The sequence below is a fragment of the Silurus aristotelis genome (genome assembly GCF_946808225.1).
Source record: "Silurus aristotelis genome assembly, chromosome: 7".
In the NCBI taxonomy this organism is placed as follows: domain Eukaryota; kingdom Metazoa; phylum Chordata; class Actinopteri; order Siluriformes; family Siluridae; genus Silurus; species Silurus aristotelis.
The window spans coordinates 13402729-13417912 of NC_139580.1; the positions used below are offsets into that span (position 1 = coordinate 13402729).

The following is a 15184-nucleotide window of genomic DNA, read 5'->3' on the forward strand; positions in this document are numbered from 1 at the left end:
GTTCATCCGCAAACTTGAAGGTACACAATTTTATTACATTTCTTTAGATGCAATAGCATTAAATTTTTCCTTCACTTGAACTAGGAGACCCAATCCTGTTTGAGCAAAGCAATACACCTGTGCACAAAGCCAGCGCCATAAATATAGAGTAAAAGATCTTGAGTGGCCTGCTATAGAGGTCTGACCACATCCCTGAATGAGCACAAATTTCCACAAGCACACTCTAAAATCTAGTGGAACATTTTCCCAGAAGAGTGAAGGTTACATTACAGCACATGGGGAGTAAATATAGAATAGAATGTTCAAATAGCACATACAAATATCATGGTCATGTGCCTACAAACCCTTGTGGTTATAGTGTATCAGTTATATGTCCAATAGTCATGCATAAAAATGTATGGCTATTATAAAATATGCAGTGCACTGAAAAATATTCAGTCTACTGTGCCAAATGCAGTACCATCTGATAAAAATACAGGTTTGGGCACGAGATAATTACCGACCATTAGAAAGGGAAAAACCTCTCTTTGTACAGAATTTTAAGCGTTTTTTTCTTGTAGCTTCACTTAAAATTCACAATTGTGCTTGTGTGTATTTTAAATCTTATAACACCTGAGAAACTAGACGCAAACTTTATGTTGTATTAAAACTTTTAGTTCTTTGTTGCATATACCTTACTTAGATATCCAATTACGTAAATTAATATAAGCTTCCATTTGTGACTATTTGAATTTCTAACCGCACTGTGCCTGGTTATAAACATTCTCATGAGATAATATACTGGTGCCATTTTTAGCTAGAAAATAAGTCATGCCAAAGGGCACAGCTGAGGAAATGCTCCACTGGGCATTGATGGCAAGCCCATCTCTCACACAGATGGATCTGCCTACGTTTCCTTTTTTCCACTAGGGTAAAATGTCAAACATACCTTGTTCAACGAAACACTGAACTATTGTGGATGCTGACAAGGTCACTGCTGAACTCTCAATCACAACTGTATCTGTCTCAATACGACAAAAGTGTGCTATTACCTTTGATACACTTTGACAATGTATCCGTGTATTTATTCATGTACCCCTGGCATTTCAGGATGTGTTTGGAATTACAGAGAGGGATCCCTCAGTGGCATTATCTGTATGCAAGTCAAATAAAAATGCAAAATGCAGAGCTTTCTCTCCCTAGTCCAAATGTTGACAGGCAGGGGCCTCTGGGTTGGACAGAGCTTCAGGCAGTAAGGCTTAAGGCGTATGAATGAGAAGATGGCCGCAAGCATATGATGTCCGCTTCGTCCCAATTTGACATTTACCTAGCTGCTAATGGAGAAGATCAGGATTTTAGAGGGTGAGGTTATTAGAAATTCTGGAAAATAAGAAATTTCTACTGACACAAAAGTTGATGTGAAGGCAGAGTGAAGGACTTACGTGCAGCACTTTTCAGCGAGTTCAGCGTTCATCTGTGAATTGTACTGCATTAATTACAACAGGGCTCTGAAAAGATCCAATCCTAGAACAATATTCTGTGTTTAGTACACCTGAAGCTGGGTTAGCGCTAGGAGTTTGGAAAAGAAAGTCAGATGTGGAACAGGAAAGAGATCAATTCTTCATATACATTTCCTAGCCAGATATTCCAAAGTAAGGGTCCAAAACCTAGTGACAGTCTATATATTAATAAGTAAAACTGCTATATTTATTCACCTACTGTATAACCAACCAAAGTGACTAACCAAATTAGAGATGTCTGCTTGAAAAAAGTACTGATATGTCAGGAATAGGAGCAGGTGAGAGGTATAATGCTGCACAAGTTCAGGTTTCTGTGAAGCACAATGACAGATCTGTCATGGTCTGGGTGCATTTCAGCTAATGATGCAAAAGGGGGTGATTTGGAAAAAACAATGGAGAAAAGAAAAAATCTTTCTTAAACAGATATTTATGCATTATGGTAAAAACATCCATGCATTTTAACATTTTAACACAAGACCTGCTTGAAGTCAAGGTCAAACAATTAGCTATTAAATCAGCTCTTTCACATAAATAACTGAAGCTGTGTTATATTTACAGTATATAGGGAAAATAAGCGTGCTGTGAATCCTTCATAAAGGTTGGAAGAAATACTATCATTTGCTATTATAAGACAGATAACAAGTACTGTTAAAAAAGAATCATTAACAAATAAAAAGTGAATTTGGCAGTTATCTAGTGGCAGGGAACTGGGAAGAAGGCAAGGAGAACAAGCTAGTATAGTGAGTCAGTGTTTGCTTTATTAATATGCATTCAGATAAAAACCTTTGCTGAAAATGGGAATGAGTTGTGAAGCTAAAAATTGAGCTAGTATAGACCCTTATATTGATTTTTTTATCACTTCAAACATCAGAATGAGGAAAAACAATCGCTTGGTTGTTGGTGCCAGATGGGCTGGTTTAAAGATTCCAGAAACGTAATTCTCCGGGGAGTTTCACACACAGCAATCCGCAAAGTTTATACAGAATGGTGCGAAATACAATAACAATGTAGACTCATGTACTTATTCCTGACTGACAGAAGCAGAACCTAATGTGTTCTTTTGCTGATGCTTCCCAATTAAAGTGGTGGTCACACTAGACCTTTAATATGCAAAATTTCTTCAGAGACCTGCTGTGAATATGGGTGGCAACTTGATACGACACCATGCGCCAATGTGATATATTTTTGCAGGTCAGCAATCACCAAACTTGGGAATGCAGCAAAATGTGCAAATTCTTCATAATAAGATTCTGCTCTCAAGGATTTATTCTCCATTATTCCAGTCAATGTAATGAAAAAAAATAATGTGACAGCTCCTTAAGGGTCAACATGTGCACTGCGAGATGCTTTCCTGTCTGTTGTAAAAAGCTGTTATATACATTTCTGTAGCATTCGTCTCAGCTAAAATCAGTCTTTCTTTTCTGACCTGCTACTCACTTAATTTATTTTTTTATTTTTTACACCATTTTGTTTCCAGATGTTTATAATAAGCTGGTCTGTAAGTAATAAAATAAGTTATCTCAGCATCTGTGCTTATAAACACTTTTTTAACAAACCATGCGCAGTGTATAAAATCCATTTCACTCTTTTAATGAACAAGCATAATATTAAACATTTCAGAAACAGAATAAAAATCATTATATATTTATATACTTTTATATTCATATTTGAGTATACTTCTTCTTTCGGCTGCTCCAATTAGGGGTCGCCACAGCGGATCATCCGTCTCCATACTACTGTCCTCTACATCTGCCCCTTTTACACCAACTACCTGCATGTCTTCCCTCACCACATCCATGAACCTCCTCCTTGGCCTTCCTCTTTTTCTCCTTCCTGGTAGCTCCATCCTCAGCATTCTCTTATGTGCTCCAAATATTCTTAATTCAATTTGAATACAAAAATCGTAGAAATCATGCAAATATTTATCTTCTGAGAAAAAATTTTTTTTGCAGTAAATATTTACACACTATGTGTAGATAGATAGATAGATAGATAGATAGATAGATAGATAGATAGATAGATAGATAGATAGATAGATAGATAGATAGATAGATAGATAGATAGATAGATAGATAGATAGATAGATAGAGCAATTTCTTTACTCTTTTCTTTTACCCTTGCAGTTGCCATTTTCATGTATTTTGATTGTCAGAGCATGCTACTCAGAGATATAAAACTGCATCTACTGCAAACTACACAATCTCAAATATATATTCATGTGGATTGAATAGGTTTTTTTTATTCCACAAAGCCTCACAGAGGAAAATAAATTGATTTAGTTGCAGATATACTTACAAGGACATTTACAAGACAGACTTTTCATAAAAAGCTGGACATCGTGAGGAAAGATCATCCAAAACATATTTATTTAATTTTTCATGAACTATTTATATGATTACATTACTTTTCCAAGTAATGTTTTGAAGAAATGAAGAAGCATGTTAAGCAGGTGTCAAAGTTGGAGCAGAATTCTCACTGTCTCATGTAAAGCTCTCAGCCAAAAATAAAAATGAGTGTAAGCTTGACATCTCATTTGCAGTGTGTGTGCGCTATGAGTCAAAGATCTTGGAGATCTTTCAGGAGGCTTTGAGGGTCAGGCAGAAGTGCAAAACTTGCAAGCTTTAGTGAGAATGATAAGAGCAGCTCAATGCACCTTTTTATAAAGCAATAAAAATCTGAGTGTATTTGTTATTATACAGATTCAGAAATGGCTGGTCATGCAAACTTAATGTTCACAAATCTCTTTCTAAATAACCGTTTGCAATATTGCACACAACATTGCTATTAATGACGACAGAACAGCAGCAGCTGGGAAGGCTATAGAATCTTCTCATCTCCACCAACTTCTGCAAATTCTCCAATATTTACAATCATTTTTGATTTTCACAAGTTAGCTGACATTTTAATATGAAATATCATATTTAGTTTATATACATTTAAACATCATATTCTTCATGTTTTATTTATTAATAGTTTAATAAATAAATGACTAACTTAAACAGAATGAAAGAATGAGTTTTTTGCTTTTATTCAGAAATATTTCTTTTTTTTTTGTAAATTCAAGTCTGTGGTACATGTTATCTGTGAAGTATTTATAGGAGCTCATGTAAAGTAATAGTTGATGTATATTGATGTAGCATGGGGTGGATAATCATATATATATATATATATATATATATATATATATATATATATATATATATATATATATATATATATATATATATATATATATATATAAGGTTTATATTTAATAGTAGCACTAATGTTTTTCTGCTGCTGTTTTTCAAACCTACGCTACAGATCTTGAAAGATCACGATAGTCTCATGTATCGGAGAAATATTGTGGTATATTTCTGTTATTTCTTTCACTCCTCCCCTTCTGTTATTTTATTGCTTTTATTGATTTACAACATTTAAAACTCTCATTTTTACTAAAGGGAAAATGTTAAGGGACTCTACGGCTAAAAGGTGACAAACCATGACAATGTATGTAAGTCAAAGTGCAATAGCGAATCCCAGCATGAGCACTGTTGAAAGCTGCTTTTGATCGGACCCCCTGGAGGCAAAGCCACTTTAGATGTCAGTCACACAACAGACATCAGAAGCCAAAAGCAAACACCTGTGTGCTTTTTTCTTTCACAGGAATCAGACCAGTGTTGTTTAGTCAGATATTGAGTGGTTGTTTATCAAGGTGTTTTACTGTGACCCTGCCGCAGATAGTGAGAATCTGTACTTGGCTTAAGGCTGCATTTGCCATTAACAGTTTTGCATCAGTTGATAACCTCAACAGTGATAAAACTGTAATGAATGGACATTTGGTGTTACCCAGATTAGGATGGGTTCCCTTCTGAGTATGGTTCCACTCAAGGTTTCTTCCGAATACCATCTCATAGCGAGTTTTTCTTAGCCACTGTCACTAATGGCTTGCTCATTCAGGATGAAAATACTGTAATGAGACTCATTTCTGATGCTGAAATATATATATGTAATTTATTTAACTCTGTAAAGCTTCTTTGGGAAAATGTGCATTGTAAACGCACTCTACAAATAGAATGTAATTATTTGGCCCATGTGTGTTAATGGCAAGTCAAGCCTCAGTTCTGTGTTGTTAAGTAGAACTAGTGGCTGGGCTAAAACACCGCTTTTATATGTCTTAGAGGCAGCACATACTTTCCTTCCCCCTCCCTGGTTGGAAGGTGTCATGTAATAGGGAGATAGGGTAAATCTGGTTGTGGAGGGAATGTGGTGGAAACTGGCAGATGACCAAATTGGTGGTTAAAAAAAGTCTTCTTTGTTGTTCTTTGGGAAAACCAAGTCAGATCACATGCATCACATCCACTTCTCCAGAAAGAAATGGGTATTCAAGTCAAGTAAATATGTACATATACAGAGGAAATGTATTCTTGATGCATTTCCTGGTGAAGCATTATCTGTTTTCCCGTTGCCTCTAAAGGCTTCATGTGAAATACGTTATCATAAAGTACAGATCTCATCAAGATCATTCTAAGAATCAACTGCACCTAATGCATGTAACAAATCTGCAGCTGAGTCCAAATAATTAGTTAGAAATAAATTATTAGAATTTAAAATAATACTTGTATTAACTGAAATAAAAACTTTATTAATAATAATAATAATAATAATGATAATAATAATATTAATAATAATAAATATAATAATAAGCATTTGTTAAAGGTTTCTTGTAAAGAGACAGGGTCAGTGTTTATAGTTGTTGTGAAGTAAAAGGTAACAGGAGGTAACTCTAGCGCTATGGATTAAAGATTAAAGATTTTTTTATTTGTCACATATATGCATGATACAACTTGCAATGAAATGAAGAGTTGGAAAAAAAAATCTCGAATCCATTGCGCTAGCGTTAGCCGCTAGCCACTTCCTGTTTAGAGGCTAACGCTATTACTATAGAATAGATTCTTTAACTTGTTAACATGACCAGCTTCAAGAATTTCTCTTAAAAGGAAAAAAAACTGACAATTCCATATATAGAGGGAGTGAATGCATGAAGGATGGAAGAAATAAAGACATTTGTTAAAGTATGATAAAACAAGTAGAACAGTTGAGTAGATCATATCTTTAGAAAATAAAACTGTAAATGTAAAACACTTACATACACACCTGTATTTACCAAATGGGGTCTAAACTAGTTAAAATGTTCATTATATTTAATCTTAAATTTAATTGATCACTCAAATTTAATCAATATAATAAAAATGTGTATTGCATTTTATTTATTCAATTTTATTTTTATAAAATACAAATCAAATTGAATAAATAAAATGCAATTTTATTTTTATAAAATATTTCATATATTAACACTTTTATTAATTTTTTTCGAATTGGTTTAAAAATGTAAACTGTTAACGTTCACAAATGTTAATAATAATAAACTACATTAATTTAAAAAACTACCAGCAATTGTTCCACGTAACCGTACCGAATTTTAACCGAACCATGACTTTAAAAACGGGTTACGTACCGAACCGTGAATTTTGTGTACCGTTACAACCCTAATATATATATATGTATGTGTGTGCGTGTGCGTGTGGGTGTGTGTGAGAGTTTCTAAATGGATTGCCCTTTTGACATGATTGTGATAAAAAAAAAATTGGCTCTTGTTGTTTGGAATCAGAGTGGCTTTCTGTATTTATCTCAGTGTAACCATGTGCTCATAATTGTAAGAAAATCACAATATGAAGGTGACCTTTTAATTTACAACCACAACAAAAGCCTCTGCAGTGATCAGCTGTAGGAAGTGGCTGATAGTAATCTTGCTTCTTCAGCTGGATCACTTACAGTAAAATAATGCCCAACTTCCATGCAGCTCAGCTTTTCACCAGGATCCCAAAAGAGAATATGCCCTGTATGTGAGGGCGCTACAGGGTTGTAAGCGAGATAGAGAATAATTCCTCATATGCTCATCACATCCCTCAGGCACACCTTGCTCAATTATTCAAATCCTGGAGCTTACAATGTAAACAAGCGCAGAAACGCTGCAACTGTTCATCATATTAGTGTCATGTACTTATATATAAACTTTAGATATTTTTCATCACGCGTTATACATCGGATAGTATTTGTGTACAAGACCCATATCATCCCCGTGCACAATGTTGACAACAGTATTCGAGTGCAATGGGTGTGAAAGTAGTCTGGCAGTGCTTAAAGCCAACACAATCCTGAGGGAAGAATGGGGATGGCTGTGTTCCAAACCCCATGTTTACATAAACCAGGCTTAGGTTTCCTTGGTGGTAGCAAACAACCTAAAATTCCTAACACTAAAGAATAGAAAATTCAATTATTACCAGGCAGACGATTTGTGTACAGACTCTGAAAAAAACTGCCAATGAGAAGAAAATATTTTACTGTTGAAACGGCTTCTGGTAAATAGCATGCAAAAATGCCTTCTGCTTCATTTCCTATTGAAAGCAGCTGAAAAAGTGGTGCACCCCACAGGTCTGGTTATAGAAATCACATTGTGTGTGTGTGTGTGTGTGTGTGTGTGTGTGTGTGTGTGTGTGTGTGTGTGTGTGTGTGTGTGTGTGCAATTTTCATATTCAGCTCAAGTTCACAGTGCTTGGATACGAGGCTGGTTATTATCATCTTGTAATAATGTACAGCCAGAGATGCTCTAAATATGGAAAAAAATGGTGGGGTATACTAGGACAATAATCAATAATATAGAGGGGTCACTGATGCTGAACTTGATTATTTACCCAGAACAGCACAACCTGAAGTGTTTAATTATTCCTTTAATATTAATTTTAACCCTAGGCACAATATTTAAATTATGAATAAATAACACTAAAATTTTAACCATTTAGAGCTAAATTTGAGACAAGTTTCTGTTATCAGTCATATTACATCAGTTATAGACAGTCATTCTCTCATCAGCTTCTTTTTCTTAAGAAGTTAATGAGACAAAAAAATACAGGTTGCCAAATTACTGAGAAACCGACTCTATGAGTTACTATGAAACCAATAACAGTTCCACCGGTGCATTAATATGATCTTTTCATATGAATAATAACACTATCTTCAGTGCCGCTGTCACAGAGAACTAACATTTTCTGACCAATCAGATTTAAGAATGCAGTAGACCTAAGAATCAAAGGCAGAATTAATAGATTATGTGCCACTAAGATGCAAAAGGACGGCACATCAACAACTTCTTTCAACTATTAAGTTCTTTGATGCTCCAAAGTCATACAAACATTATTCACTATTTACCCACCCAAGTGATTTATTGGATTTCATATTGGGTTTAATTTCCATTTAAGCCTGCATTTAACCCTTTCCTCACTTTAAATAGCACTGATATTATACAGTTGTTTCTGGGTGACAAATTTAAAAAGCGGGAATCTACAATTGTATAGATTGTATATATTAACTATATTTCTATAGAGAGAACGAGCAGGGGTTCTTTTCCCCTTTAAGCTCGCGTCACAGTCACTCCTGTGACCTTTCCCCATAGGCATAGGCTCCGTCTCTCCTCTTAACCAATCTGCCACTCTCCAACCACGTCCTTGAACGCTCCCGTTACCTCGCCCTTTTTTCCCTTCTCTATTTAAATAAGCTTTGGGAATAAGATCGCACTTTTTTTTTTCACACCGAAAACAACACATCCTTTATACAAAGAATCTAAGTGTAGAACTCTTACCTACACCGCGCCTGTTTGTTTCTTTGCTTTACTTTCACACAGCTAAAAAGACTTCTGTTCTGGGGACGTGTCATGTGTGCGGAACTCAAACCACCCTTTTAGAACATTTTCCTGAATCCCGGGATATAAAGTGACCACTGTGTGTCCTGAGGTAAAAATATCATGTGGCTATTTGGGAAAAACTACACACTATTCATGTACCTCAATGGTGTCATTTGTCAGGGGTTTTTTTTTTTCTTTAAACTATTTTTATTCCAATTCACTTGTGGTTTATTGTGGTGTTCTTGTATTTTCCATAGGCATTACTAAACTAATTTAGGATTAGTGAAGCAATTTGCACTTGAATAATTCGACAGGCATAAGCAGAGAGAAAGAGAGCTTTCTATGTATGGAGGAGACTAATTTGGTACACACTTGAAAACCAGTGATTGAGGTCGGTTCGGGGCAGTTAAACAAAAGAGATGAAGCGCAAAGAGTTCAGCAGTACTTAAATGAGCAAAACATCAAAATTGAATCAGTTATTTGTCACGCTATATAGCATCCTGTAGTGCAGTATCGCCTCTCAGCTGCACATGCATGACCAGCATACAGCAAGAAAACACCTTCACACAAAATCAAAACGACACAATACTATACCACTTATACCACTAGTTGTTTTTTTTACTTTCATTCTTCAACATGTAAATGTATGTTCAGCTACCAATTAGGGTCCTGAGACACCAAACTGACCTCCCTCTGTAGTTGTTTTTGCAAAGTGTCCTGCATCTCTGCTCTAATTCAGCCCTTGTCTGAAATAAATAAATAAGCATGCTGAATAGGCTTCTGACACCATCGCAAGAAAGCGTGCTAGGTTTGGTTGCTTAGTGAAGAAACTCTGTGCCAGAAAATAAAAAAAGAAATGAGCAAAGCAAACAGGCATCATTTTTAAGAGGGCTTACATGCTGCTCATTTGCCAGCTATATTTTTCACATATATGTTGTATTCTGTATTTAAATGACCAAAGCTTTAAACCATGTTTAAATTCAGTCAGAAAAAAAATGGTGTGCAAGTTTCAAGCGCTTCTTCTCAAGTTCTCCAAGTATTATAGAAGAAATATAATGAAGTAAGTAACATGAGTAATTCAATGAGAGTTTTTAAAATGTCATAAAATTACATTTACAATGCAATGGTCTGTTGGTGGGTTCATCGCCTGGCAAGTCTCATCTACTGTTTGCGTGTGTTTGTATTTTTTTTTTCTCATTACCATAATTATCTTTACTTCTTGGAATTATTGAATGACCAAACTGAGAGAACTGAGAGAACTTAGGGTAAAAAAAATTGTGCACTGTATTGGACACTGATAGCAGTAGCTAATATTTCACAATCTATTTATAACCTTGTACAGTTTACAGACTGCTACCACTCCCTGGTAGGGTCTAATTTTGTTTGAACAAGTCTATAATGTATAGAACATGCATCCCAGAAGTCATATGCAGTCTTTGACGTGTATTGTTCAGTCTGCCTTGGTTGGCAACAGTTCTTTGGCGTAGTGTCTGAGGCCTGTCCTTGGTGTATTTAAGGAAAATCGTGAACACAGTAACAAATGCACTAATAATATATATAACTAGGGAGAAAAACAGTAGAAAACACCAGGCAGAGTAAAAACAGGGAGAAAGCGGCATGCAAAGGGGAAAAAGATGCATTCAGACAGCTCGCTCACTGCGAGAGGAAAATATACTCACTGAATAAATCTCTCAGCAATGTATTTACTGCAGGCCAAATTCAGTCCAGTCTTTACTCTGCCAATCATAAATCTGTTAGCTGGAAAAAGGCAATGCTGTGCACACAGCACTACTCGATCCCCCTCACCTTCAACTGTGCTATAAATGCAATGTGGAGGCATGAAAGTGGCTTGAAACCTACCCGTTTTTTTACACACACACACATCCTGACATTCCTTTTACTCTTTTAAATCATTTTCAATTAAGAAAACCACAAAATGGTTTTATTATCCACTATTATCCCAACAGAGGAGAATAAATACCTCATTAGCCAAGAAAAAAGCCCTTTAATACCACTGCTGCTGCAGAAGTTCACATTTTGATGCCTATGAGAAAACAGTAACTTTACAATTCGACAGCTTAGGCTTAGGCTTAACTTCGTGACATGACCTCAGCATCAGTCCTTAATCTTTAATCTTTAATGAGAGGACGACGCTTCCAATTTCATAATGTGCTCAGAATAAGTTAACCTCACTGTGGTGAAAGTATATAATTAAACCGTCTGACCAGGCTCTTTGCATGCTTTGGGTTTTTTTTCTCACAGAGAAAAAGGGAACAACTGGAAACACAGGACTTGAGAGCACAACTGTAAGATACGTACATGCTGCCAGATTGCTCATGTTCCACTGTTCACTTGAGTCATTCTGGACTTTTATAAACACTGGAGGTGTTAATTTAACACACCAATGATTTTGTTATGCAAAAATTATTTAGTTTTTTTTTTTAATTACAGCTGTGCATGATGCTGAAACTGTAAAGAAGCATGGACCTTTTTTGAAAACTATTTATGGTAAATCTTCGTTTTCAGGGAGCCAGTGTTGGGACTGAATCAGAAGTTGTTTTAAGTTTAGTAACATGACACGGATCAGATACATACAATGCTGTTGTACACTCATGCATACACATTTTATACTATCAACATGCATCCTTTTTCATAAAAAAAGGTGCATACAGTCCACATGTTCAACACGTCCAACTTATCTATGAACATTCTATTAGTTTTTTTTCTGTTTTCACTTACAGCATATCCACATTTATATGTGAATACAAAATAAATATGCAAAAGATAGCAGCAGCACCTACACGAAGAAAGTGAGAACACAAACTGGCTTATCACATGCCGCTGTCACTTCTCTGTTGTTTTGGAAACCTTCTGCAGTCTGCTTTGGTACCAAAAACTAGTTTCAGAGAATCATCGTATATTAGATGATATCCAGCACAGAGCTTTGATACTGCTTTGATACTGAAGATGAAAAAAAAAAGTATTTAATCTCATTGATTCACAAACCATATACAACTTTAACCTATAGATGATGTAGGTGATGTAGAGATAGCAGTGAAAACTTCAACACAATGCTGCTAAACATTAGATGCACTAAAAATTGCTTTGTTGAGGGTTTTTTTTTTTTTTTTCGCAGTGACACAAATCCTCGCGCTGTTCGACTGACTGAATCTAGTGCATGACTTAAACACCGGGCGCAATGCGCGCGGTTGACCCGTACCTTTGCCGTAGTTGAAGTGCAGTCGGATGGATTTGCCCTGGTTGATGTGCAGGTAGGTAAACCACACGGCGAAAGTGAGCAGTACCAGCAACAGTAGCAGCTTGAACTGCTTCCTGATTTTCTTCACCGGAAAGCGCAGCATCCTCGCAGCGAGCCGGAGCGCGGGGCAAACGGACAGCGCGCGCTCACCTCCGCCACACCGGGCTCGTTATCACCGACATTCCGCGCCGAGCAGCGCCGCTTCAACAGGTCCGACCCGGAGCGCGCGCTGGGATTTAAGCCGCACACACACACGCACACACACGCACGCACGTACACGCGCTCACAAGTCACACAGTAACGTCCGTTTGGATGCTCGAGTCATTTTTTTCCGGCCCGTGCTCGAGATGCTGAAGATATGTGTTTGAGGATTGTTTTTTGATTGGACCGCGCCACCGCGTGCAGCAACTGATCCGGTGCCTGAAACAGCGCGAATCAAAACAACCCCATCGCGAGCCTCTCGCTCTGAACGCGGCAGGAGTTGCGCACTAATCCGGTGCAATCCTCTTTCTGCGTGGCCTCGGTGACTCCGATTAAACTCCGATCATGCCACGGTTTCAGTGCCTTTCAGCCAAGAGTCACACCTTCCCCCGCCTCTTTCTATCTGGGGATGGTTTCAGATTAAACTTTCTTCAGCGTTAGGCCACATTGCTGTCCCTTTCACGTGGTCACTTTTCGTGCAACGCATCAGTGTCTCCTGTTATTGCATTCATAAATGCACGAAACAACTGACAGCACGCGCGCGTGAAACAGACAAAATACCTGCACGAGCTGCATGCACACCCGAACTGCACTGCACGCGCTCTTACACACGTGCAATAATCATTTATTTCTCTATCGATCCTGGATATATCTCCACTGCCAATCCCGAGATATATATGTTTTCACTCCCAGTTCACTCGGGTCACAGAGGCGCGCTCGTGAGCCGGTGCGATCTCAATCCGGGTGATGGTTTAATAAAGCACCCAGTAATATAAATAACTGAGTGTGGTATTTAAGGGTATTATGACAGGGGGAATTGGGCATGTCCAGCTCCAACTCGGTGCACGCGTTAAACGCAGTGCGTTGTTTCGGTCAATTTGTAGCTCGGCATCATCGTGGATCTTCACACGCGCTTTATCCCTGCCTGAGACGCCACCGGAAACGGTCACACTCCTGTTTCCAGAGTCGGATCGCTACGAGCACCTCGAGCTCCGTGTACTATTTGCGGGAGCGGGCGCGCGCGCGGCTCGCACCTTCCGATCGCGCGCGCTCTCTCTCTCTCTCTCTCTCCCCCCTTCCTCCGCCTCCTTTATGTCACGCGTCGCAATTGTACAAAATGCAGCTCCGGCTTGCGGCTCTCGCTCTCAAACACAGTCATTTATTCGGGATCCTCCGAAGCCGGAAAGTCGCCACTCATTTCCCTGCGCGTTCAGCCTCCTGCCCTCGCGTTTCCGTCGCTCCTCACTTCAGCATCCATGACGCTGCCGGGCAACCGAACTTGGGCGGAGCCGCGCTGAGCTTTGACCTATCACAGGCCGAGCTAAGAGCGTCAACGAGGAGGCGAATCAACGGCTGTATCTCAAACAGCGACTCACGCTCTGTCTAAGTGCACTACGTAAGGAGTAAACGTAACAGTTTCTGTGCTCTACGTAGTGCACTATATGTGGAAAAGGAAGCGATTTACCATCAGCCGCGTCGGCGTGCTACAGCACCTGTTAATAGGAAAAACAGCAGAATATGAACTTATGAACAAAAGATGTACATAACTGAGGATATTTGCAGTTTTTGCAATGGTCTATAATTACAATTCTAAATGATTTTTTTTCACATAATAATAATAATAATAATAATAATAATAATAATAATAATGATCAGAATCAGGTTTATTGACTAAGTGTGTTGACACACACAAGGAATTTGACTCCAGCTGTTAGTGACTTTTAAAGTACAGATATTAATAACTATACATTTAGCTTGGACTATATGAGACAAAACAGACAATGTGAGACAATATAGACATTATGAGTATTAAATAATAATAATAATAATAATGATGATGATGCTAATAATAATAATAATAATAATAATATGAATAATGATAATAATAATAACAATAATAATAATAACAATTATAATAATAATATTGATAAGACCTATTGCTAGTGTATATATTTCTACCAGCTTTTGGCATGTTTAATCGTTTAAATGAAATACAGGCAGATGTAGTCTGTATGTTTTAATTTCTGTAAAATTGTTTTGTTTTATTTGTTCATTTATTAGCTTTTATCGCTTGATCCTGGTCATGTTTATGGTGGATTATAGGGCATGAGGGAACATCAGTGGCCATAGGGCAGGAATCCATCATTCCATTACAGGGCAATGACATGTAAACTCATTTTACTTCCTGAAAGCGTTTTAGGAGGTAGGAGGAAACCGGAGAGCCCAGAGGAAACCCACTGAGACACAGCTTGATTGTGCAACTTCATACCTACATTTTATCCAAGCTCATGATTGTGACACTACACGGTTTACTTCTTTCTGAGCCTTACATACTGAATAGTTTTTTTCTTTAATATTATTATAATTAATTAAATAAATTCAAGTCGTGAATACTGGAAATTGCAGGTGCATTACCGATCCATGGCAGAACCGAGCACGTGAAGAGACTTATTTTTCATTAGTGAGCCTTACAATTTAACTCATTCTGTCATAGTTTAAAGGAGA

The 15184-nt window shown here is 37.4% G+C and overlaps 1 protein-coding gene across 1 annotated transcript in view; it reads right to left on the reverse strand.

The window, feature by feature from the left end:
* Positions 1 to 14164, reverse strand: part of b4galnt4a (beta-1,4-N-acetyl-galactosaminyl transferase 4a) — a 139767-nt gene extending 125603 nt beyond the window's left edge. Inside the window, exon 1 of the mRNA XM_083545822.1 lies at positions 12440 to 14164. Coding sequence (XP_083401948.1) covers positions 12440 to 12581 — 142 coding nt within the window. The 5' untranslated portion in view covers positions 12582 to 14164. The remainder of the gene's footprint in view (positions 1 to 12439) is intronic.
* Positions 14165 to 15184: the final 1020 nt, after the last annotated feature.